Genomic DNA, 23,116 nt, shown 5'->3' with positions numbered 1-23,116 from the left:
GTCCTAAACATTTGCTGGGGCAAATATTTATGACTGTCAAAACAGTGTCACTTTAAATAAGAAGCAGAGAGAAAATTCAGGGTGCCCGACTTATGTATGAAATTATGCTAAAGTGGATCCAGATGCTTATCTTTCTTTTCACATTGACCTCAGTCTTTTCTAATCTCCTCTCTTCCCCTTTCAGGTCACCACTCTTCACTCCATCATGTCCCCCACCCTCCCATCCCCTACACCCCATGACCCGTCACCCGGAGTGACAATTGGCAAGGGCTTTTGGTTTTGACCAAGCCAACCCAAACACCACCAGGAGTTGTGGTCTGAAAGCAGGAACAGTCTTTAGAGTTCAAAGCCAAACTTTCCAATTGTTAAATCGGCTTTTGTAAGAGGAAAGGGATATATGCTCTTGGGCCATGGATACCTTGGTTTAGGGGTTGGGGGGGAATCCATTATAAAAACAAATATTTAGTAAAAATTCAGTTGTGCGTTTTTCCATTTTTTTTTTTTTTATTTTTACTCTTTTTTTGAGAAATCAAACCCACTGGTTTTTACTGTTTTCTGGAGAAAAAAAATGTGCCACTTTTTTTTCTTTATAAAAATACTCCTTAAGTCTCTTTTTTGCCAAACCTAAATTCCCCATTGAGAATAAATCAATTACATTTTCGTTCAGAGGGGATAAGGAATCAGATTGCCTACTTCAATGTGATATTTAGTTTGCTTGGGCTATTTATTATCTTCAGGTGAGGAAAGAAAAGTAATCTTATGTATTGTATCTTTTTTTTGGGAGGTGATTGCATTTTCTTGCGAAGAAAGTTTAATATCACGGGAATAAACTTTATGGACTTGACAAAGGTAAAGCTACAGTAAAGCTTAATATGGAGGTTAAAAAAAATACACTACTTGCATCAGTTAGGAACGATATAGTTACCCGTATTGGGCCAATGGCAGCCTTACTTCATTATATGGGGTACTTGTGAAGGTTGCCAATATCAGCAACGATACTGAAAAGTAAAATATGCAGGTTTCAAATTGCTAGCAATATTCAAACGTAACCTCGTTTCAGTCTCAGTCCCGGCACTCGGCCCACTGGATCGCTACCCAAAGAAATATCCATGGTTTTCTTCTTAAATCAAATCGGAAATGTATTTTCTATACCTTTTCTTTAAAAACACTCCCTTTTAGAAATAATTTTAAAAATCTATTTTTCTCCCAAACATCACTACTGATTGTCTTTCAGAGTGTAATTTCAAAAATTGGTCAATTACAGTATATTTGAAAGCCTTTCTTTCAGCATTTTGTTGGATCTCCAAGATGATAAGGTCACAATTAGGTTCCTTTCAGATGGTTTTGAGCTTGTTTGCACTATTATCTTCACTGATTACTATTATCTCTCTTCAGGAGCCAACTCTGTAATCTCATTTCAAGGGAGGGTGGAAACCTATTTTCAAAGAAGGTGAGAACTCAAAAAGGACAGGAGGGGAGTGGCTGAACTGTGTGCTCGGTGTAAATTATAGAGGATGGCTCATCGTGAGAGAAGGAGTGGTCCACCCTTTGGTGGGCCGGAGTGAGAGCAAAGTAATGGACCTGAGGGTGAAGGTATAGAGACAGTGGAAACATTAGCTGGGCAGGCAAAAAAGGTCAACGTTACTGTATTGGGGGGCCTCTGTCTAAAATGCGCACGTCACTTTAATAGCTACAACCAGGACAATTTAATACAGCACAAGGGTACGCCAAACAGTCAAACCATGAATGAAATATTACAAGGGTAATATTAGAGCCACGTTGAAAAGGGGGAAAAAATAACTAGGAAGTCATTATTTGAAGAAGCAAAAAACTCGCATTTCTGCTTTCATTTATGAGGAAAAAAGTAATTTTAGAAAATGATAATTTCATGTGAATGTTATCTTTTCTTTAAAAATTCTCATTTTTCCCCCGCAAAAATAAAAGGGAAGAGTACAACAACAAAATTTTTTTAAAAAAATGAAAATTCTCTGAAAAATGAGATTTATTTTATTGGAAAATACAAATTTTCCTACAAGCATAAAAAGTCCTGAAAAATATATATTTTTTTTAATTTACCTTTGTCTAAAATGGTTTTGTTTCTAGAAAAAAATACTTCACTGAAATACCTAATACTTATTGTTGAAAATTGCTGTTTTAGAATATTCGTTTCTCTGAAAAATATTGTTTTCGAAAAAGAAAATCTACCTTTTAACCATGCTATATCTTCTTTTCCTTTTGGCTTGTCCCGTAAGGGGTCTCCACAGCTTGTCATCTCAGATGATCGCATATTCTTTTGGCACAGTTTTTTAAGCCAGATGCCCTTCGTGATGCAACCCCTCTGCATTTTAGCTAGGGAGTGAAGCTTACAGCACCTGGTATTCCCAGGCTGTCTCCCATCCAAGTACTAACCAGGGCCAAACCCGCTTAGCTTCCGAGATCTGATGAGATCGGGCGTTCTGAGGTTTTACATTTAAAAAAAAAAAAAAAAAAACACTTTGCCTTATGAAAGCCCACCATTAGCTTAATGCTATTAAACCCTCAATCGGAGCATCACAAACCGACAAAAGAAACTGCCATCGATATGGCAGTAGTAATGAACTTTTAAATTACTTACGCTTTACTCACTTTTGAGAGGTTGAAACCAATTAAGTCGTTTTAATTCATTTCGATGAAAAAAGATTATTTTTAAGTACAAGTGTTTTCAGTTATGACCATAGTTACGGAATAGAGATTCCCCCCGCCCCAATATAATGGTCTCTCCTAAGAAAGTGGCTTCCCATTTAGATACCAATGTTGTTCTTGTTCTAATGGGCTTGTGGGTAATTTATTCTCAGCCTTTCTCTGCACTTACACGGTGGCCCGGCAGACGGCTGGTACCACACACACACACACAAACACAAACTAAAAATGAGGAGAGTGTTGTGTTTACAGCAGCTGTGTGAAACTCAATTACACAGCCAATTAAGCCAATGTGGCAGATTTGCATCATATGTTTCTGGCACAAAACAGAATCTAGTCAAATTGTAATGTGCTTTGACAGTACAATACAGAATAAAAACAAATGTGTGCAAAAATGACGTGCACAGTCAGGACGCATCGGAGTGTATTTTGCCATTTCTTTGGCTTTTGGTTATGGATCAGACCCAGCAAGGGCGTATTCATAACATATAAATATAACTTTGCCTGCGCAGTAAATAAAAGTTCTAGGGTCTATTCCCACTGTTTCCAATCATGAAAAATTCTCATCAAAAAGCTCGATAATTTGTCCTTTCTTACCATATATCATTTCTAAACAGTGAGGACCCTGATCTGACACCTTTTATCAGAAATCTACCTTGTCTTTTGCCATTAAGAAATACATTGTAGGGTGAATAAACTCTATATAATTTTATTTAACATTCAGGTGAATGAATAAAACTTCTGTGCTTTTGATTCATTTGTAAGCTTGATTTAATTGACAGTATAGATGGAGGCGGAAAGGTGTTGACTTTCGTTAATGACTACTTTAATAACTGTAAGCGTTGGGAATAACTTCTAAAACACATACAGTATATTTTTTCTTGGTAGAAAAATGTTTAATCTTTTTCCCTCAAAGAAATTAAGCTTTTTTTTTTGTTTGTTTTGCTAATTGTCCTCGTAGTAGGGTTATTGTTGTGACGTATTGTGACGTCTTGTTTTGGCCCATCAAGGGTCAGGTTCCTATCATTCGTTTTGCATAATAATAACAACACTCATAATCCTTTAAGTAACGTATCTTCATTAATTTAACGGTTTCGCCACTTAAATGACCACATTTATTGAATTGGAAATGCACCTTATTCAACATGCCGATCGGAGTCTAATAAACTCTAATAAACAGGTTGCAAAACACGGCAACTTGATAGTACATTAGAGACGTTTTACTAATTTTTCGGCAAACGCACATAAAGTTGCCACAATACACGCAGAAGTGGGATTTGTCTGGACCTATTAACAAACACATTTAATACATTTAACAGACTGAAAGCAACAGATGTATAAAAACGTCACCGAGTTTGCTAGTCAGGAGACCGAAAGCTTCCTGAAACGAGCACATCTGGACGAAACGAGACCTGCGCCTATTCAACCACCAAAAACGCCCCAAAACTCTCTCGCGTTACTCTATTAAGATCACCCACCTAGTGCTGACGTGGGGGCCTGTCACGGCGTCCAGAAGTTCGCGAAAGAAAAGAAGAAAGTCACGAAATCCTGCGTTAAAGATGCGTGTATGAAGGACTTTTGGATGGACCAACCATCTCCACTATCCATTCTCCACGCCTTGCGCGTGCGTGTCACGTCATACGTGCGCGTACCCCTGAGAGCGTGCGCCTGTGCTCCGCGAGCATGCGCACACACGATCGGATTCAAATGATATTCGATACACACGGGTCTTGGAATATGAATAACTTGGTGCAAAAAAAAAAATACAGTCTCAACCGCAGATGGAGTCTTTATTTTTCTACAAACACATTGATTATTAGGATTAGTATTTCTATTACTAATAGTATTAGTGATGGGGTGGCGCAGCTGTAAAGCGTCAGCCTCTCAGTTCTGAGGTGCAGGGTTCAATCCCAACCTCGCCTGTGTGGAGTTTACGTTTCCTCCCACATCCCAAAAACATGCAACATTAATTGGAGACTCTAATTTGCCCCTAGGTGTGAGTGCGGTTTACGTGTGCCCTCTGATTGGCTGGCAACAAGTTCCGGGTGTACCCTGCCTCCTGCCCTTTGTGAGGATAAGCAGCACAGAAAATGGATGGATGGGTATTAGTAATGTAATAATGTTTATGACTGAACTATACTGTCAGTACAGTGTGTGGATAATATAGTATCTTATTTTTTTTAATATATCCAATGCATATTACTGCAATTACTGAATCCACCATTTTCAAATTACAAAAAAAACTTTCGCAACAAAATTTCAATATTTTGATGAAAGCAAAAAATATATAGAATACAAAAAAAACAAATGGGGTTTCGTTATGTTAAAACTATTACTCACTTTCAAATGAGACCTTTATTATTCCCACTACAACTACAACAACTATACTATACACACATTTTTGTAAAGTACTATACTATTAAACATTTCTTTTTTTTTTTGCCAGTTCATCTTAAAATATACAATGAAAAGGAAAATAAACATAACACCTGTTTTTGCTCCCCTTTTTTGTGAGCTACACTCTAAAATCTAAAATATTTTCTCCACAGGCAAATGGCTACTTCCCTCAAATATTGTTCACAAACTAAATCTGTGTTAATGAGCATTTTTTTCATTAAGATAATTCATCCCTCCTCACAGGTGTGGCATACCAAGATGCCGATTAGAGGGCATGATTATTGTACAGGTGTGCCAAAGGCTGGGCGCAATAAAAGGCCGGTCTGAAATGTGCAGTTTTGTCACACAGCAGAATGCCGCAAGTTCTGAGGGCACATGCAACTGGCACGCTGACTGCAGGTCTACCAGACTCGTTGACTGTGGCGCCAATGTTCATTCCTCTCTCATAAGCCATCTCCAAAGGGGTTTCAGACAATTTGGGAATACATCCAACCAGCCTCAAAACCGCAGAACAGGTCTAACCACACCAGCCAAGCACCTCCACATCCAGCACGTTAACCTGATGATCACCTGAGATCAGCCACCCGGACAGCTGCTGCGGCAATGGGTTTGGATCACCAAAGAAGTTCTGTAAAAGTGTCAACGATCATCTCAGGGAAGGTCATTTGCATGCAGGTCAGCCTCATCAGGGTCTCGGCCTCGCTGCACCCATTCAGCATGTTTGGGGTGCTCTGGATCGTCATATATGACAGGGTGTTCTGGTTCTTTCCAATATCCAGCATTCTTTGCACAGCCATTGAAGAGGATTGGACCCCCATTCCACAGGCCACGATCAATAACCTGACCAACTCTAGGCGAAGGGGACGTGTTGCACGCCGTGAGGCAAAATATGGCCACATCAGACACTGACTAGTTTTCTGATCCCCAACCCCCTCCCGCAGATCCCCACAATAAAGCAAAACTGCACATCTCAGAGTTGGCTTTTATTGTGGCCAATATCCATCCATCCAGTTCCTTAGGGGAGTGCTGGAGCTTATCCCAGTTGTCAACGGGCAGGAGGCGGGGTACACCCTGAACTGGTTGCCAGCCAATCGCAGGGCACATCGAGACAAACAGCCGTGCTCACAGTCATACCTAGGAGCAATTTAGCATGTCCAATTAATGTTGCATGTTTTTGGGATGGGAGAAAAACAGAGTGCCTGGAGAAAACCGATGCAGGCACGGGCAGAACACACAGGCGGGTATGGGATTGAACCCAGGACCTCAGAACTGTGAGACTGACGCTTTCCAGCTGAGTCAACGTGCCACCCTTGTGGCCAATATTTGAACAATATTTGAGGGATATGACATCTCGTGCATGTAGAAAAGTTTTACATTGTGAAGTCTAGCTCATGACAAATGGGAGCCAAAAAAAGTGTTGCATTTACATTTTTGTTCATTGCATGCATTAGTAGCCAAGTTAGTAGAAAATATCTCCAATAATTTATCACATTGTGCATGACAATATGCTGAAAAATACAGAACTGTATGATCCAATTAAACTGTATCATAAATATAGTGTGCGGGTAATGTTGACCTTTTTACATACAGTACATGTTGAATGCTTAAATACTAGTCTATTTTCCATTATTTAGTAGACCATCTTCCAATTATGTTTTTAAAAAATAAATTTTTTTGAAAGTTAGCTCAAAATGATTTTAAAAAAAGCAAAAAAATGATAGAATACAAAATAAATTGCATGTCAAATTGTAAATTGTATTACTGCTGTGTTGTAAAAACAATTCTGTATCTCTATAACTATTAGATATATTAGTGCTCCTGGTATTGTAAGAAAAAATATCTTGAAAAAAAAAATTACCTAAAAAAAAAAAAAGTTATATTTTTAGTGTTTGTGCATGTTTGTTGCACAGAGGTTTGTCTTTCTTGGAGAAGAAGGGCTGGCCCTCCAGACTGGTGGAGCAAACCTGGGGTGGAAAAAAAAAACAATAAAAGACTCTGAAGTGGGAAATGTAGGAGCTGAAGATGATGAACTGTCCCTTGTACTTACGGCGCACACAAAGCAGGTGTCGTGCCACATGTAGCCCAGCGCCTCCAGGAACTTGTCCCCCGCCTCAATGGGAAACTCGCAGCCATGGCAGCCTGTGCCAAACAAACTGTAGAAGTCTGTAAAAGAAAAGACATACAATACATTAAGTAATAGTCAAATGATGCACTGTGACAATAGCATATCGTTAGCCTGATAGCATAATGGACCTTTACGACCTGTCAATCACTTGTACAATAATAGCCAATCAGATAGCCACATTGTCCTGAGCCCTGGTTTGACACGCCCCTCTCGCTATATTGTCCCACAAGCAACGCTGGTTGTCAGTAGCGTGCGCTTGGAAAAGTTAATGTTACGAAGATAATGGTCCTAAGATGCACTTGGGGAATGTGCAATCTTGATGAAAGATATCCTGCTAGGTTACAAGGGGCCCAGTTGATTCATTTTCCAAAGCCTATAACACAGTTGACGAAGTGTCTACGATGGATTAAAGCTCGCGGAAGAGGACACGTACAACTAAATGTGGACAATATCGCCGAACACAAGGCTGTATGTTTGAAGAGGTAAGGGAGGGAGAAGTATCTTCTCTGAGTTTGATTTCATTATTATTACTCCTTTATACATTGCAGGAGAACAACTTTCACTTTGTTAGTGTATCACTGACCTGCTGAATGAAGTATGTAATGTTTTATGCTGAAGAGTCGGGTTAGTGATACGTAAAAGCGCGATGTCATGCAAGAGGAATGTCTATTTGCCTATTTGTATCACATCGGACTTTTAAGACAGACTACTGGGTTCAATTACGAACCAAGTCAAATGAATACACCCACTCACTTAAAAAGACGACAATGATATTACTCGTGATCTTTCCAAGTAAAAAGTACTCCGCTTGCTTGACATGCGCAGTACGATTCGACTATTTTATTTTATGAAGTTTGTAAGGCGTCAAACTTTTTTGCGTCGATCGCCAACATTTTGCTGCAACTCTAACATTGCGTCCTGCTACGTCCAAAATCTTAATTCTGTGTACATGTCCTTGAGTGAAATAGTTGAGACCTCTGTGTGGAACTTTCTTGGACAAGTCTGACACATTTGGCAAAAACCATACCCCAATATTATCTGGAATACCCGATACAGAATCGACTTCAAACATGTTCTGTTCAATCGCCATTTTGGAAGCTTGTGGGACATGGCTAAGGGGGCGGAGCTTAAGATCACCATCGGAAAGGGCCATTGCCTCAGTAAATAGGCTTAAGCACTCCTGCGACCCTTGTGAGGATAAGGAAAGAATATAGGAGAAATACGCAGGTGGATTACATCTTGCGCAGACAATGTAATCTGAACAAGGTTACTGACTATAAATCAGACCAGAGCAATGGTGAATGTGGTGAGGATGTTGGAACGGGTGGAGGAAGGTGCCTGGTGTGTTACGTGATGGAACAGTCTCTACTAGGACGAAGGGCACACTTTATAAAACAGTGGTGCGACCAGCCATGATTCAGGGGCATTGAAAAGATAATAGGAGGCAGAGGTGGAGGTGGTGAAAATCAAGATGTTGAGGTTCTCTCTAGGAGTGAGCAGGGTGGATAGGATTAGAAAGGAGCTCATTAGAGGTACAGCCAAAGTCTGATGTTTAGAGTGACCAGACTTTGATCGTCTAAACCCGCCAAGAGGAGATAGAGTGAGTATATTGGTAGAAGGATGATGAGAATGGACCTGCCAAGCAATTTGCAACAATATTGATTTGTTTGACAGTTAACAAAATTATGTTACGCATTAGCCATTAATGTCGGAACAGCGACAATGACCTGCGACAATGCTTTTGAAATTGTACAGTCCATGGATGGCTACCACTACCCTTTCTTCGTCTCACCTCGCTCGCAGTAAGGTTCCCCATCCTCCAGGTGGAAGGTGTTATTTCGGATGGGCTGCTGACAGGAGGCACAGAGGAAGCAGTAGACGTGCCACGTCTGCTTCAGGGCGTTGATCACTTCCTGGACGGATGAAAAAAAGAGGTCAGTTAAAAACATCTTCAAGCGATAACATTGATCATAGGGGATTTGAGCCAAACCCACCAGCAAAAAGGGAAAATTTACCATGTATAAATAACTGAATTTATAATCCAATGGAAGACTACTCGGGTGACATTTTTGGCACAGTGCATCCTACAAATCATAACGTCACACTATTATTACGATTAACTCAACCATCCCGCTGACTTTTTTCTTCTGGGAGCTCATGACTCAGCTTAAAATAGACAATCCTCATCTGAAAAGTGTGAGAACACCACGGGGACAGGGAATGAATGGAAAAGCTGACAGGTCACACTAAATTAGGGGGGAAGGAGGGGCTTAGGAGCGAGAGGGTGAGAAAACAGGTTAATAAGATGCCCTAAGCTGGTTGAAGATGTGTGAGAAGCACGGGGTTTGGAAGCGGATTGGAGGCCCTCAGGAGGTTTGAAACACGTGACGGATGAATGGTAGAGAATTGTGAGCAGAGCGCAGACATCTCAGCTCCCGGAAACGTTGGGTTAGAAGTTACACCTGCTGCATCCAAAGCTTAAATCTTTGGAAATACATGGAAGCATGACTATAGCTAGAAGTCAGTAAACACATTTGGTTTTAAAACCACATTTGTGTGATTGTAAATGATTAAAAAGCATTTGTTACAAGACGGTATGCTGTCATACAATACAATGATTTGATACAATGCAGTATGGTATGTTGTGAAGAAACTTCAAGATACAATAATTACTTACGATGCACTATGTTACAGTTTGTTTTTCATTTAGTTGAGTGGAAGCCTGAAGCTAGCTCATAATTCAAATTTTGGCTTGCAGCACAGAGCAAAAATCCGCTAAGCAGCAGCTCATGATTTATAAAAATGAACTCCAAAATTGAAGGTGTACCATCGTATATCAAGAGCCACAGCACTAAGCTGGTGAAAATATAGTACTGTATTTCCATTTAGGGGCTCCAAAGATAATTTATTGGGTGGCCATACATACCACAATACGACACAGCAAAGTCTTGAGACCTGGGCACCAATTGGACCAACTGAGCCCCCAATTGAAACCAAGTATCCTGGGAAGTAGAACGCACTCACCCCCAGTATCTTGGCCTGGCAGCGGCTACACGTCGGTGCAAAAAAGTCTTCGTAGCAATGTTCACAGTAAACACAGCCTTGTTCTTCCACAAAGCCGATGTTGGCCAGGGATGTGCGGCAGTGGATGCAATTGAATTCTTCTTTATGCCACGATTTGCCCATAGCTACTAAAAACGGTCCTCTGAAAAAACAAAGAAAAACATGTAACTAATCATAAAGTTGCCTTGGCACAAAACACACTGAAGCATGACCACGTCAGTCTCCCGGATTTCTACACAAAACCTATTTCTTACTTCATTTTCACACCCCATCCATGACTCTGACTTATAAGCAATCATTTTTATTGGTCTTTATTCCATCCATCCATTTTATGAGCCGCTTATCCTCACAAGGGTCGCGGGAGTGCTGGAGCCTATCCCAGCTATCATCGAACAGGAGGCAAAGTACACCCTGAACTGGTTGCCAGCCAATCACAGGGCACATGGAGACAGACAACAGGCCAAGATGCCCTTACCGGATAACCTTACTGCAATGGCCGCACATGGGAGTGCGAGTCCCCGCGGGGTAGTGCTCCGCCATTTGTACCAGCGAGTCCTCGTCTTTCGGGTGGGCCCGAGGCACAAGGCGTGCGGGCGCAGGAAAACTGGGCACGCCGCCATTGGACTTCACACCAAAGGAAGGTGTGATTAAACCACCCAGTAGACTGATGCCTGCTGGGGGAGGGTGGAGAAACCTCAGCTCAGCGAGCATGAAAAAATTAAAGCAGTGATAGTAGGTTGTAAATTCAACCACTTGCATCTGGCAATTCAGAATTTTACCAATATTTTGTGAAAAATGCATAATGAGTCAGACAAAACTTAGACAAAACTTCCAGTTTCAGACCAGGGTCCTTCATTACTCAAACTTCCTGGTTCATACTGGAAATTTAATCAACATTTTAAGTCGCACAAAAAAAATCAACATTCTATCAGTCACAACTGAAGACATAGGCATAAAATTTAGAATTTGACCCAACATACTTTAAGTCGCTCAAAACATTAAATTTCAGGTGTCATACATAACTCATCCATTAAATTGGAAATTGAACCAAGAATGAAAAACATGTCATGCATACTAAATTAAAGCTACTCGCCTAAATCATTCATTACTAAACATTGTTTTTTATGTTTTGTTATTAAATAAAATTTAAGTTGATTTTAGACAAATTTACAACATTGCCTGTACAGTAAATAAAGTTATGATGTTTCATTTCATTCGTTTCATTCAGGAGTGGTTAAAAGTGATACCTTGGCTTTATATTGCAATTTGTGTTATGGCCAAGCTTGTGACTTTTAATTGTACAGCAAATCAGTTTTCTCTGATAAAATGAATTGAAATGCTATTCACCTATTCCTACGCCCAAAAAACTAACACAATACCTTCACACATTTTTAATTAAGAAATCATCATCATCATCAACAGAATGTATTCTCTATCCACTGCAGGATGAAGGGCTCTTCTTAACATTTAAATATAGGAATGCATATAAAAACAGAATGAAATAAAATGTAAAGAAATAAGATGGTTTCTGTCGTGTAATTTTTGTAAGTGCTGTAGATTTGTGTCTTGCTTGTGTGACTTTAAGGGGCGTAGCTTACTGAATGGAATCAGGAACCCGAGTTCAGTTGCCCAGTACATTCAGTGTGAGTGTGAGTGAGTAGGCAAAATTTTTACTCAAGTAAGAGTATTTTTATTTTAATAATAATAGTATGGCTCATGTAAAATGTATTCATCCAAATATTTACTTAAGAGTAAGAAAGTACTCAATGAAAAAATAAGTAAAGCATAACTTGTGAGTAACCACAATAAAAGAGTAAAGCGTTACATCCCACCTCTGCCTCGGTGTGAGAGATGACCTACAGCAGCAAGTGTTTTTGTTTTCGATTGTGTTTGTGTGTTTGACTGTTTGTCCTGTTCAATAAACACCTGAAAGTGCACCGGCGACTGTGCCTCCTTGCCCACAAGTGAGGGAGGGCATCGATGCATCTGAAGTTCATACTTACCTAAAATTATGTCTCACAAAGCAAAAAAATGGCCAAGCGACTGGTCATAACATTAAAAACTCTCGAGTTTGGCTACTCAAAAGTCAAAGTACTACAGTAGTTCAATAAACATAACGTGTGTGCGCGTGTCTCTGTTTGCCTTCCAAGTGGTCTAATTGTTCGACTTTTGCCCTCTTTGTCTGCACACGGCAGGTGTCGGTGAGGGAGGTTTACTTGCGTTGTCACAACTATGGATTTTCCACATCAGTCAATCAAAAGTCACACACTACACACACAGTGTACTACCTTGAGTTGTTGTGGGCGATTTGATCATGGTCTTGATAGGAGCGGATTCATGCTTGCTGGGCTCTTCTTGACTGTATTAAGCAAAGTAAGCCATTGAAATTCATCTTCATCATGTTTTGTATTTAAAAAAGAGCAAACATTCCGTTGTCAAACTCATGTCTGAAGCATCATAATTTGAGTGCCAATATTGGAGAATGTTGTTCCAAGCCAGAGTAGTGGGTATCAAGGGCGTATGATTTATTTTTATCCCATATTGAGCTGCGAAGACAAATGATGAGTTACATATTCTACCTACCAACAAGAGTTTTAATTTAAATGATTGTCACCTATCAGGGGCGATTGCATCGCTAAAGTAAACATACCTATAATTACAAAAACAAAAAAATTAATCAAATTTTATGAAATTAGAGGTTCAAAGTCAAGTTTTTATGGAAGGCAAGAATAAAAACTAAAATAAAATACAAATGAAGTTAAAACAAATCGAATTAAATTTACTTTCCTAAATACAATGGAAATGCAATACAATTTGATAAAATATAGAATTAAATTAAATTGAATAATTCAGAGAACTGAAATTACATTTTCCTCCATATTTATTTTATTAGTAAATAAAATAAAATATTGTAAAATAAAAAAATCATTACAAAATAATATAATTTAATGTATACTCATTAAATAGGAATTTATTATAAATCAATTAAATTTAACAACATGTAAAACAGTTAATAAAATTCAAGAAAATAACATTCAATTCAATCATTTTAGAATATTCAATAAAGACAAAATAAGACAAATAAACCTGGATTACAAATTAATAAAACATATTTTAAAGTAATTAAATTTTAATTAACAATTGCACTAACAATCACACACCAAGGACCAATTTAGAGTGTCCAATTAATGTTGCATGTTTGCATGTGGGAGGAAACCGGAGTGCCCGGAGGAAACCCACACAGGCACGGGGAGAACATGCTAACTCCACACAAGCGGGTACGGGATTGAATCCGGGACCTCAGAATTGTGAGGCCAATGCTTTACCAACGTATCCACTGTGCCGCCGCACAATCAATCTAGTGTGATCAATAAAATGAAGTTGATTAAAAAGAAATGAAATTTAATATAATCTAATGACAATGTAATTAAATTAGAATCACCAAAAAGTATATAAATTCAGTCCAAAAATATAATGTACAATGACAAATTGTAAAATACAATGAAATAACATTATGAAATGTATAAAATTCAATCAAATTAAATCCCATTAAATTAAATTCCAGGGAATGTCCACTCTCTCTTCTTTTGAAGGGTCCAAGAAGTTAATTTCCTCCTCTCCTAATACATGACCCAGCAATGCTGTTTTGTGTCAAACATTTTCACTTTCACTCTGCATTTTTTTGCATGGGGGTGTGTCACTTTTTGAATTTGGCACACACACTCCCCCTTGGGTGCCCTTGGTGAAGTACAAGCGACAGAGTCCAGACCACCTACCCGCTGACATGAGGGGAGACATATACGGTCCTGCCCAAAACAACACAGCACTCCACTCCGCACAGTCAGCTTCCTATTTGAAATGGTTGCCGCTTTTCTCGTGATACAAGCCCCTAATAGTATAACGGAACATACGCGTTTGGAACCAGAGCCAGAATATCAAGTGGAATCAGTCAAGCGAGAGTCATCACATGGGCTGCTGACAAGCGTCTAGTCCAGATGTAGTGCAGACAGATGCCAGACTACCAGTGCCAACGACACCGAGTTCACGTTCGTTCCGTTTGTATCCGCTTCAATGTAAATGCATTGAGATTATCATTTCGGTACAAAACGTGTGCCGCATGGTAGAGGTAAACAAACGCTGGGGCCCGCGAATCCCTGCGGTCATATTGCCACTCCATTTAAAAAGTCCCCGAGAAATCAAGTCAACATGACTGCACAGTTCAATAATATTAATTCAAATGACGCCATGTGTGATGTCATGCTACATTAACTTTAAAGGTTCAAAAAATATATGGAAAGGTAAAAGGGCTTATTGTGTTTAAGCAATTCAAAACAGTCTTAAAAGATTATGCAGAGGTTCATGGTTCCTCTTGGTAATCTACCGAAAAGAAAATTTTTGACCCAAAGCGAAAACCGAAACTAAAAAGTGAAAGGCTGAAAAGAAATGATCGATCTAACTTTGTAAGGAAATTTGTAAGGACTTTTCATTCAAGAAAATGCAACACAAAGATTAAATAAAATGTAAAAATTACACAATTTCAATCAATCATTCATTCTAAAAGTATCCCAAATATTAGTAAAATTGCATTTGTGGCTATGACTGCAGAGTTGCCAAACTATAGAAGTTCACTTTAAGAACAATTTATCTGCATTTCTGTATTTTTCTTCTCTTGCATGCTATTTTTGTATTTTCTGTTTCCACTATTACTGCTGAAATAATGCAAATGTCCCCGTTGTGGAACTAATAACGGTTATACAATAAAGACGTTGAGGTTATTGATGTACATTTAAATTAGAGGTTGGTTTTTTTCTAGTGACGTAGCAGCGATGACGTACTAATTTGTTTCTAGTTGCTGGTCTCTGTGTTTATATTGCATTTCAACATGACCATTTATTACAGTATTTTCCTCTATAAAAAGATACTAATTTTCCTGCTATTTCGCTCTTCAAAGTTGGCAAATCTACGCTGTACCGTGGATCCAGCCAAGCAAATGTGACAAGTGTACTGTACCACACAGTTGCCTATTTTATAGGACATTGCTTGTTAATGGGAAATGCTTCTTTTCGCTGGTGTGTACGCACTTGCAAGATATGTGAGATGTTGTTTCTGTCATTTGATTTAGGTGAATTAAATTTTTTTTCATTTCAGTAATAAGCTGAAAATGCACTTTTAGGCTATTTTCTTTGAGTGCATCACCAGTTCCTCTTACTTAGAAATCTTTTGATAACTGAATAATTAGTTTATCGTTTGCATCCTCAGCATATCATTTCATGACGATGATTTCATGATTTTTGATGGTTTTTTTTTTATTGCAGTCAGCAGGAACATAGAAGAGCACATGCAGGGAAATGAACAGCTAATTATAGAATATATAGTATATGCCGGGTCTTTTTGTATGCCGAGCTGCATCATCTGTGTTAAAGTATAAGTTGTTTGAAGTTTCATAACTACCACAACAGCTATTCTGAATTCAGTTAGCCCATCTATTCTGTTTCCGTCCATCCATCCATCCATCCATCCATCCATCCATCCATCTATTTTCTTAGCTCCTTATCCTCACAAGGGTGGCGGGAGTGCTGGAGCCTATCTCAGCTGCCATCGGGAAGGAGGCGGGGCACACCCTGAACTGGTTGCCAGTTAATCGCAGGGCACATGGAGACAAACAGCCACACTCACAATAACACCTAGGAGCAATAAATACATGTTTGTGGGATGTGGGAGGAAACCGGAGTGCCCGGAGAAAACCTACGCAGGCACAGGGAGAACATGCAAACTCCACACGGAGAGTCTTGGGTCCTCAGAACGGTGAGGCTAACACTTTCCAGCTGCAGGTGAGTCTGTAATGGATCCCCCTCAATCAACAAGGGTTCACTGTACACGGTTTGGTCAGGGTCATTAGCCAAATGCGTGTGACAGGAAGTGGCACAAACACTCACTTCCTCCCAAGTGGCTTGTCTGTCTCATATTGTCTCGCGGTTAGGATTCCTAGTTTTCACCCAGGCGGCTTGCATTCAGTTTCCGGAATCGGAAAGAATCTTAGGGGGTTCTATTACCCTCTTCTCCCTGGCACTGAAAACATAGACATTTCTCCAATGGTGACTTTCATAAGTGCCAAAATGTAATGAGATGAAGTAGACACCATTTTGTGACACCCCTGCTGTATTAGCGCTTTAAAAAAAAAAAAAACTTTTTCAAATCGGAATTTGATCAAAATATGGACACGATAATGTCACACAAAACTTTCATCAAAATGTAACCAAAAGTTACCAAAGTTCTGGGTCTTCTAATACACCCAATTAAATATTAAAATCAAACAGCGTCTTATGGTCCATTTTTTCACCGAGTTGTATTAAAAAATAAACTAAAATAGTCATTGGTTGTTTTGTTTTGTTTTTTTTCCTATGCAAAATGATTAAAACAAATGATACAAAGATTCATTGTATGGGCACATTTTTCAATAAAACCTCCGTATGAATAACATCTACTGTGTGTTTTGGTGTACTTACAAGGGGCAGCTGAGGAGCTTGGGTGGGCCAACAGCGCTTACTGGGCACACACACACAGACAGAAACACACACACACACACACACACACACCTGTACACGCAAACACATGCATCAGAGTCAAATGGTAGAGTTGACACCGCTGCCAACTTGGGTTATTGGCCAACCCCACCCCCGACCCCCATGGAGCCTGGCTGTTAGGGATCCTAACAGGAGACTCATGTTATGGCAACTGTTGCCATGGTCGCACTGTATGTGATGACAGAGTTTTAAAGGACACATATCATGGAAAAAAAAACTTTAAATGTTGATATACATGTACTGTAGCTTTGTCTCTACCGAGCTTCAGCTACCCGCCACTCAACGGGTACTGTACTGCCATCGCAAGTCACAATCACACATCCACGTACACAAAGTGAGAACACTCGTAAGGAGCTGCTGTTGGCCACAGATAGCCCACAGACGATCACACAAATAATCAGCCAGCGTGATTCCGGCACCTGACATCACTCAATAGGGTACAGCCGTTATAGTACATCCAAACATCCAATACACAAATATAATCTCCGATACAATATAAAAACTTTGTTTTGTGATTTCCTATTATACAATACAGTAACAAATAACGCGGGGTTGTTTGGGCTTGCAGGGCTGGAACAGATAAATAGCATTTCAATGAATTTCGTCTCCCCATTTTCTCCCACTAATCCAGGGTCACGTCACAGGGCCAGCAGGTTAAGCAGGGAAGCCCGGACATCCTTCTCCACAGCCGCTTCCTCCAACACTTCCTGGGGGATCTCAAGGCGTCCCCAAGCAAGCCGAGAAACATAGTCTCTCCAGCGTGTCTTGGGGCGACCCTAAGTTCTCCTCTTGGTGGGACGTGACCGGAACACCTCACCAAGGAGCATGCCGTCCCGGAGGCATCCAAATCAGTTGCCTGAGCCAGCTCATCTGGCTTCTCATCAATGTGACTCTAAGCCCCTACTTTTAAAAAATGTTTTTATACGGTCTCTATCTATTTTCACCGATTGTGGGTGGGTTTGGACATATCACTGTTGACTGTAGCTTGACCTTTGTATTGGGTTTTGTGAAATTGCTAAATGGTAGTGTCTAAATATACTAACGTCTGATTTGGTTTTCCTTAAACTATTCCGTGTTTCTGTGGTAATGGCAAATGAGAGTCAGCATCCCTCATCATGGCGTCATGCCAACATTTGTCCGACTAACCATGTTCATACAGCCGCCGCGCTGATTATACGAGCGTAAACACGTGAGACTCACCCGGACCCTCGTTCATCAGCGACAATTACGCTACAGGTCGTTAATATTCTCATCCGACTGCCCCAATTAAAGGGAAGGTTTATCCCATTCCACTCGACTGATTGGTTGATTAACAGAGAGAAGCACACTGCTTACATTGATTACCTGCCCATCTGGACACGGCATATGAAGCTTGTTCACTGAAGCTTCACTGAAGCTTCACTGAGGCAAGAGGGAGGAGGAAGTGGCTGATGTGTATCAGCTCTGTATATTTTGTGCAATCCCATCATCATTATCCACCATATTCAACGAGTTGTATTACTCCAAAAGAAATGTATTCTATTTCTTTTGCATTTATCCTCCGAACAAACCAATACACGGGATTGTAATGAGGCCTACATCTGTTTAGGAGGAAGCTTTATTTGTGCAAATACGTTTTGGTACCTTGATTTACAAGTATTGGTTACATGACCAAGCTCAAAACTCAATATACACATACTTACTAACTTAAATTAATTTTCACCACTGAAATTACTTGAAGTCCTACAAATCTGTTCCGCCCCCCCCGAAAAACCTCGAAAATTGTATTTATTTTTTTGTCCTGTATAGTCACTCTGATAACATAAAAGACATAGCACATACTGTTGTAAAACTTCGTAAAAGAGAACGTAAAGAAATAATGTAGTATTATGAAAAAAAGAAGGGCAGCACGGTGGAGGGCTGGTTACCACATCTGCCTCACAGTAATGTGGAACAGGGTTCAAATCCCAGACACGCCTGTGCGGAGTTCTCCCCGTGCCTGCGTGGGTTTTCTCCTCCAACATCCCAAAAACATGCACGATAGGCTGATTTAAGACTCTAAATTGCCCGTAAAGGGTGAATGTAAGTGCAAATGGTTGTTTGTTTCTTCGTGCCCTGGATTGGTTGGCAACCATTTCAGGGTGTACTCCACAGCCAAAAATAGCTGTGAAATTGAGTTATAAGCATGGTCACGGAACAAACTAGACTCGTAAGTCCAGATGCCACTGTATTGTAAATTCATGATATTTAAATACAGACGACAACATGATAATAGTGCCTTCAGTGGGACAGAAGTTACTGACACAATCATTTCGAGGCTTTTGGTGCTAGCATGGTTTCAGACCAGCAAATGTCTTCTCATTGACTTGGCACCAGAAGATAGTCCATATGTCCCCTGAGAGAACTTTTAACACTCCGCGGTCGGCGTGAACGGAGCTTTTGGAAGCGTCTCAGAGATCACTTGCCGGCTCCCAGACACAACTGTATGCTGCCAAAGAATGAAGCGTGTGTGCATGTGATCACTGCCTTGTCTATCTAAACGTGAGGGAGTGAAGCTTGAATGTGATCCAAAGCCTTCGAGAGTGTTAAATGATAGACCATCTGCTGTGCGCCCAAGTGAGCGGCAGTAATGCTGATGGACCATTTGTTGGCTGTTCAAACAAAAGCCACACGTTTTATGAGGGGCATTGCTCCTACGCTGCGTCATCGTCGGACTCGCATAGGATGAGAGCAGTCATGGGCCAGCGTGGTGGACTCAATTTAGAATCGATTCTCACTTCCGACTCTTTTAGGGGACTGGGTAAAAACTGTTCACATAGTTATAATAAAGTGTGTTCAAATTATGACCCTCCATTTTCTTAGCAACCTGCAGCATAAACTAAAACCAGTGTTTGAATTGGGAGTTCTTTATAACCAGTATTAATGTCAAACATATGAAATGAAAGGTAATTCATGTGGAACTAACCTAAATGACTGTCATGTCCCTGCCTTCCAGTCCTGGTTGGGCGTGGCCAGCTGATTGGGAGGTGTAAACCTGCGCCTCATGCGATCTGATGAACCCCTGTATATATAGGACCCCGGGGACGACCGGTCCTCTGCTAGATCGTCGCATCACATGCCCCGTTCCAGCACTCCCGTATCTCTGATCGTGAACCTGTGTGTATCGACATCCGCCTGTTCTCCGACCGACCCCGTAAGCCTGACTCCTTTGACACTTCTGCCTTCTTTGATTGAGCTCCTGTGTACCGACCCTCGGCTGTCACCTGACCACCCTTGTAAACCTGCCACTACTAGTACTTCTGCTCTCTTGGACTGACCTGCTGGTAACCAACCTCAGTACAAATAAAGACCTCCTCTGTACTGCCTGCTTACCTCTTGAGTCGTGCATTTGGGTCCGCCCTCGAGCCTCACTCGTGACAATGACTTAACATTTATTTATGGTTCATCTAAAAGTGAAAATTGTGAAAATAGTTATTTGCAACTTTTTTCAATCACATAGAATGATTTATGTCTGCAAGTTTTAATTGGATTTGCCATTTTAAGGAAGTAACTTCTTATTTTGAAGGGTAACTCAGCATTCTGACATGAAAAATAACTTCACAAGACTCCAGTAAAAAATTAAAGTACAACAAAAAATAGCAGTGAATGCTCTGTAAATTTTCCTTCCAAATGATGAGACACAAGGTTAGTGTTTTAGTTTGACCTTGGGTGAACTTTTAGATCAGTCTTAAGTTTAAAATTATGACTGTTTCTACTTCCTTTCCAGTATGGTTGAGTAATTTATATTTTTTGTTTTGTCTATGTTCTTTTACGTTGGTCTGAAGACTAAAATAAACGCTGTGATTGATCACTTTAGTGCAGTTAGGTAACATAACTAGAGGTGAGACGGTTTATGATACTTTTCCAAACTTCTGATTTCAGTTCATAGCCAGACAAAACTATTTTTTTTCCTCTCTTGCTCTCATTTACTAATGAGGTGAATCAGGGAGCACCCTACAGCATAAAGTAGCTCCTACAGTATAATGCTATACGAGATTAAAATAATAAACAAATAAAAGTGTGGAAACGTTTGCCGGCACGACGAAAGAAAGAGTCGGTCTACAAGATGCCAGGTGTGTTTTGGGTCTGCTGTAACAAATTACTTTGGATGACGATCACATCAATTAAAAAAAAAAAAAAAAAAAGCGCTTAGGTACATATGAATATCATTTGCGTATTACTGAACGTGTGTAGTGAAGTGTAATCTTTTGTCAGCTCTGTGATAAAGCTGTCCACACTTTGTTTTTAAAATCAAAACCACAGCATATGAAATATAACTTTTAATCGAATGACAATTGTCGATTGTCCAGAGTTAATCCTTCTGAGGTGAATTCTGAACACAGGCACATCCCTAGCTATGAGAAAAGAGTTGCACTTTTTTGAGTGAGTCAGGCAGCTGCAAAAATAATATCCATCTTCTTCCGCTTATCAGAGCTTGGGTCGCCGGGGCAGTAGCCTTAGCAGGAAAGCCCCGACTTCCCTGTCCCCAGCCACTTCCTCCAGGTCTTCCGGGAGGACCCCGAGGAGTTCCCAGGTCAGCCGAGAGACATTGTCTCTCCAGCATGTCCTGGGTTGTCCCCGGAGTGTCCTCCCAGTGGGACATTCCCAGAAAACTGCACTAGGGACGCCCCACCCACCTCATCTGGCCCCTCTCAATGCAGAGGAGCAGCGACTACTGTACTCTGAGCCCCACCCAGATGACCGAGCTTCTCCCCCAATCTCTAAGGGAAAGCCCGGACATATATATTACATACAGTACATATATTATGAGCTGGATTACAACCCGGGTCCTCAGAACTGCGAGGCAGATGTGATAACCTGTCAGTTTGTGAAAAAAAAAAAACAAACATTTTATTAGCACTCCAATATATGTTGCAATTGGATTAAGATATGACTTGACACGCGACTTGCAGGAAATAAAGTGATGGCTCGACTCGCTTGTTTTTTCTCCCCCCTACCCCATGACTTCGGACTTGCTTGCGACTTGCTTGTCACTTGGACATATTTGACTTTCTCCCACCTCTGGCAGATACATAAACTAAAAAACCTGTTGTGTAGTACAAGGCATTTGTACTTCTTTTGACAGGTTCTTCGGGCCAGTATTTGCTCTGGGTTGGTGCTTCTCTCTAGTGGTCAAAATGTGGAACTGCTAAAATAAAGCAAAACAATCATTTGCACCGCGCTACCATAAATGATTTACTTTGATATAGTATATTTATTTTTCGTTACATTTGACACTCAAGTGCGTTTGAATAATTTTCTTTCCGCCGTTTTAATTTTGGCTGTATCAAAAGGTTAAATGCTTCTGTCATTTTTAATTCTCATGTCTCATGCATTTAATCCGAATATTTAGTTTTCAATCATTGCTTTTTTTTTAAAGTTTAATTATAAATATCCATTTACAATATTATTTTTGTTTTTCATATTTGTTTTAATAAATATCTCAGTTATAATTAATGCACCTTTCATATAATTACGACCACAGTGTTGACAGTCTTTTAAAATGTCCATCATGCAGCTAAAACAACTACATAAGATGGTAATGAGGTATATTTCCTTCAATTTTAAAATCATGTTTCAATGTTTAAAATGTACATGGATTTTTTTATTACTTCTTTGAAATACTCCATTATTTTTAAATAAAATTAAGACCAAATTAAATTCATATATTTAATGAAAATTCATCCTTTTTGTATTCATTTTTGATTATATTTTTGTTTTAAAACATGCATAGTATTTTTTGAACTTTTACAAAATTAGGTGGTCACTAAAGAGTGTATTGCCTTCTTATCTGACTCATCTTATTTTCTTATTGTTTTATGTAAGATATTTGTTTCACTTGTTTTTTTCTGATTTGATTGTTTTAAATGTATTGAATATATTTATTAAATGTACTCTTCTGTTTTTCTCATGTTTTAATAAAATTAAGACCACATTTTATTTATAGTATGTTATTATTGATTGGTTACATATTTTTATCTATTATCCACACACACACGCACACAAACAGGACTTTTATTGTTTTGGTTAGGTGATGAAAGGAGGGGAGAAGTCAAATTAACAAAAAATGATCAAAGACAGAAGATAAAGAAGGAGTATATGCAGCAACTTTATTAGCCATGAAGTATCATAATACCTTCTTAGAAACCACTTCAAACTCGAGAAGACCGACACCATTGCGATCAAGTAAACATAAACAGGAGGAATATTTTACACAGCGAGGGCCTTTTTAAAAATGTTTGCATTAGGA

General features: G+C 39.7%; 2 protein-coding genes across 7 annotated transcripts in view; both read right to left on the bottom strand.

Annotated features, from left to right (window-relative positions):
- bmpr1ba (bone morphogenetic protein receptor, type IBa) overlaps positions 1-4,280 on the bottom strand; it is an 82,264-nt gene extending 77,984 nt beyond the window's left edge. Inside the window, exon 1 of the mRNA XM_061816827.1 lies at positions 4,158-4,280. The gene's annotated coding sequence lies outside the window, so the exon portion shown is untranslated. The remainder of the gene's footprint in view (positions 1-4,157) is intronic.
- A 322-nt stretch (positions 4,281-4,602) lies between these two features.
- The window catches only part of pdlim5a (PDZ and LIM domain 5a), a 69,185-nt gene continuing 50,671 nt past the window's right edge, over positions 4,603-23,116 (bottom strand). For 4 of the 6 annotated variants that reach the window (XM_061815920.1, XM_061815914.1, XM_061815916.1 and 1 more), the window contains 5 exons: positions 12,553-12,623; positions 10,740-10,938; positions 10,226-10,406; positions 8,994-9,114; positions 4,603-7,239 (listed from right to left, as the gene is read on the bottom strand). In XM_061815920.1, the coding sequence (XP_061671904.1) occupies positions 6,959-7,239; positions 8,994-9,114; positions 10,226-10,406; positions 10,740-10,938; positions 12,553-12,623 (853 nt within the window). In that variant the 3' untranslated portion in view covers positions 4,603-6,958. The remainder of the gene's footprint in view (positions 7,240-8,993; positions 9,115-10,225; positions 10,407-10,739; positions 10,939-12,552; positions 12,624-23,116) is intronic. The other 2 variants (XM_061815918.1, XM_061815919.1) reach the window with 2 other exon arrangements.

Source organism: Syngnathoides biaculeatus, chromosome 4 (assembly GCF_019802595.1).
Source record: "Syngnathoides biaculeatus isolate LvHL_M chromosome 4, ASM1980259v1, whole genome shotgun sequence".
Lineage (NCBI taxonomy): Eukaryota > Metazoa > Chordata > Actinopteri > Syngnathiformes > Syngnathidae > Syngnathoides > Syngnathoides biaculeatus.
The sequence above is the reverse complement of the archived record's forward strand: the minus strand, read 5'-3'. Positions and strand labels throughout refer to the sequence as shown.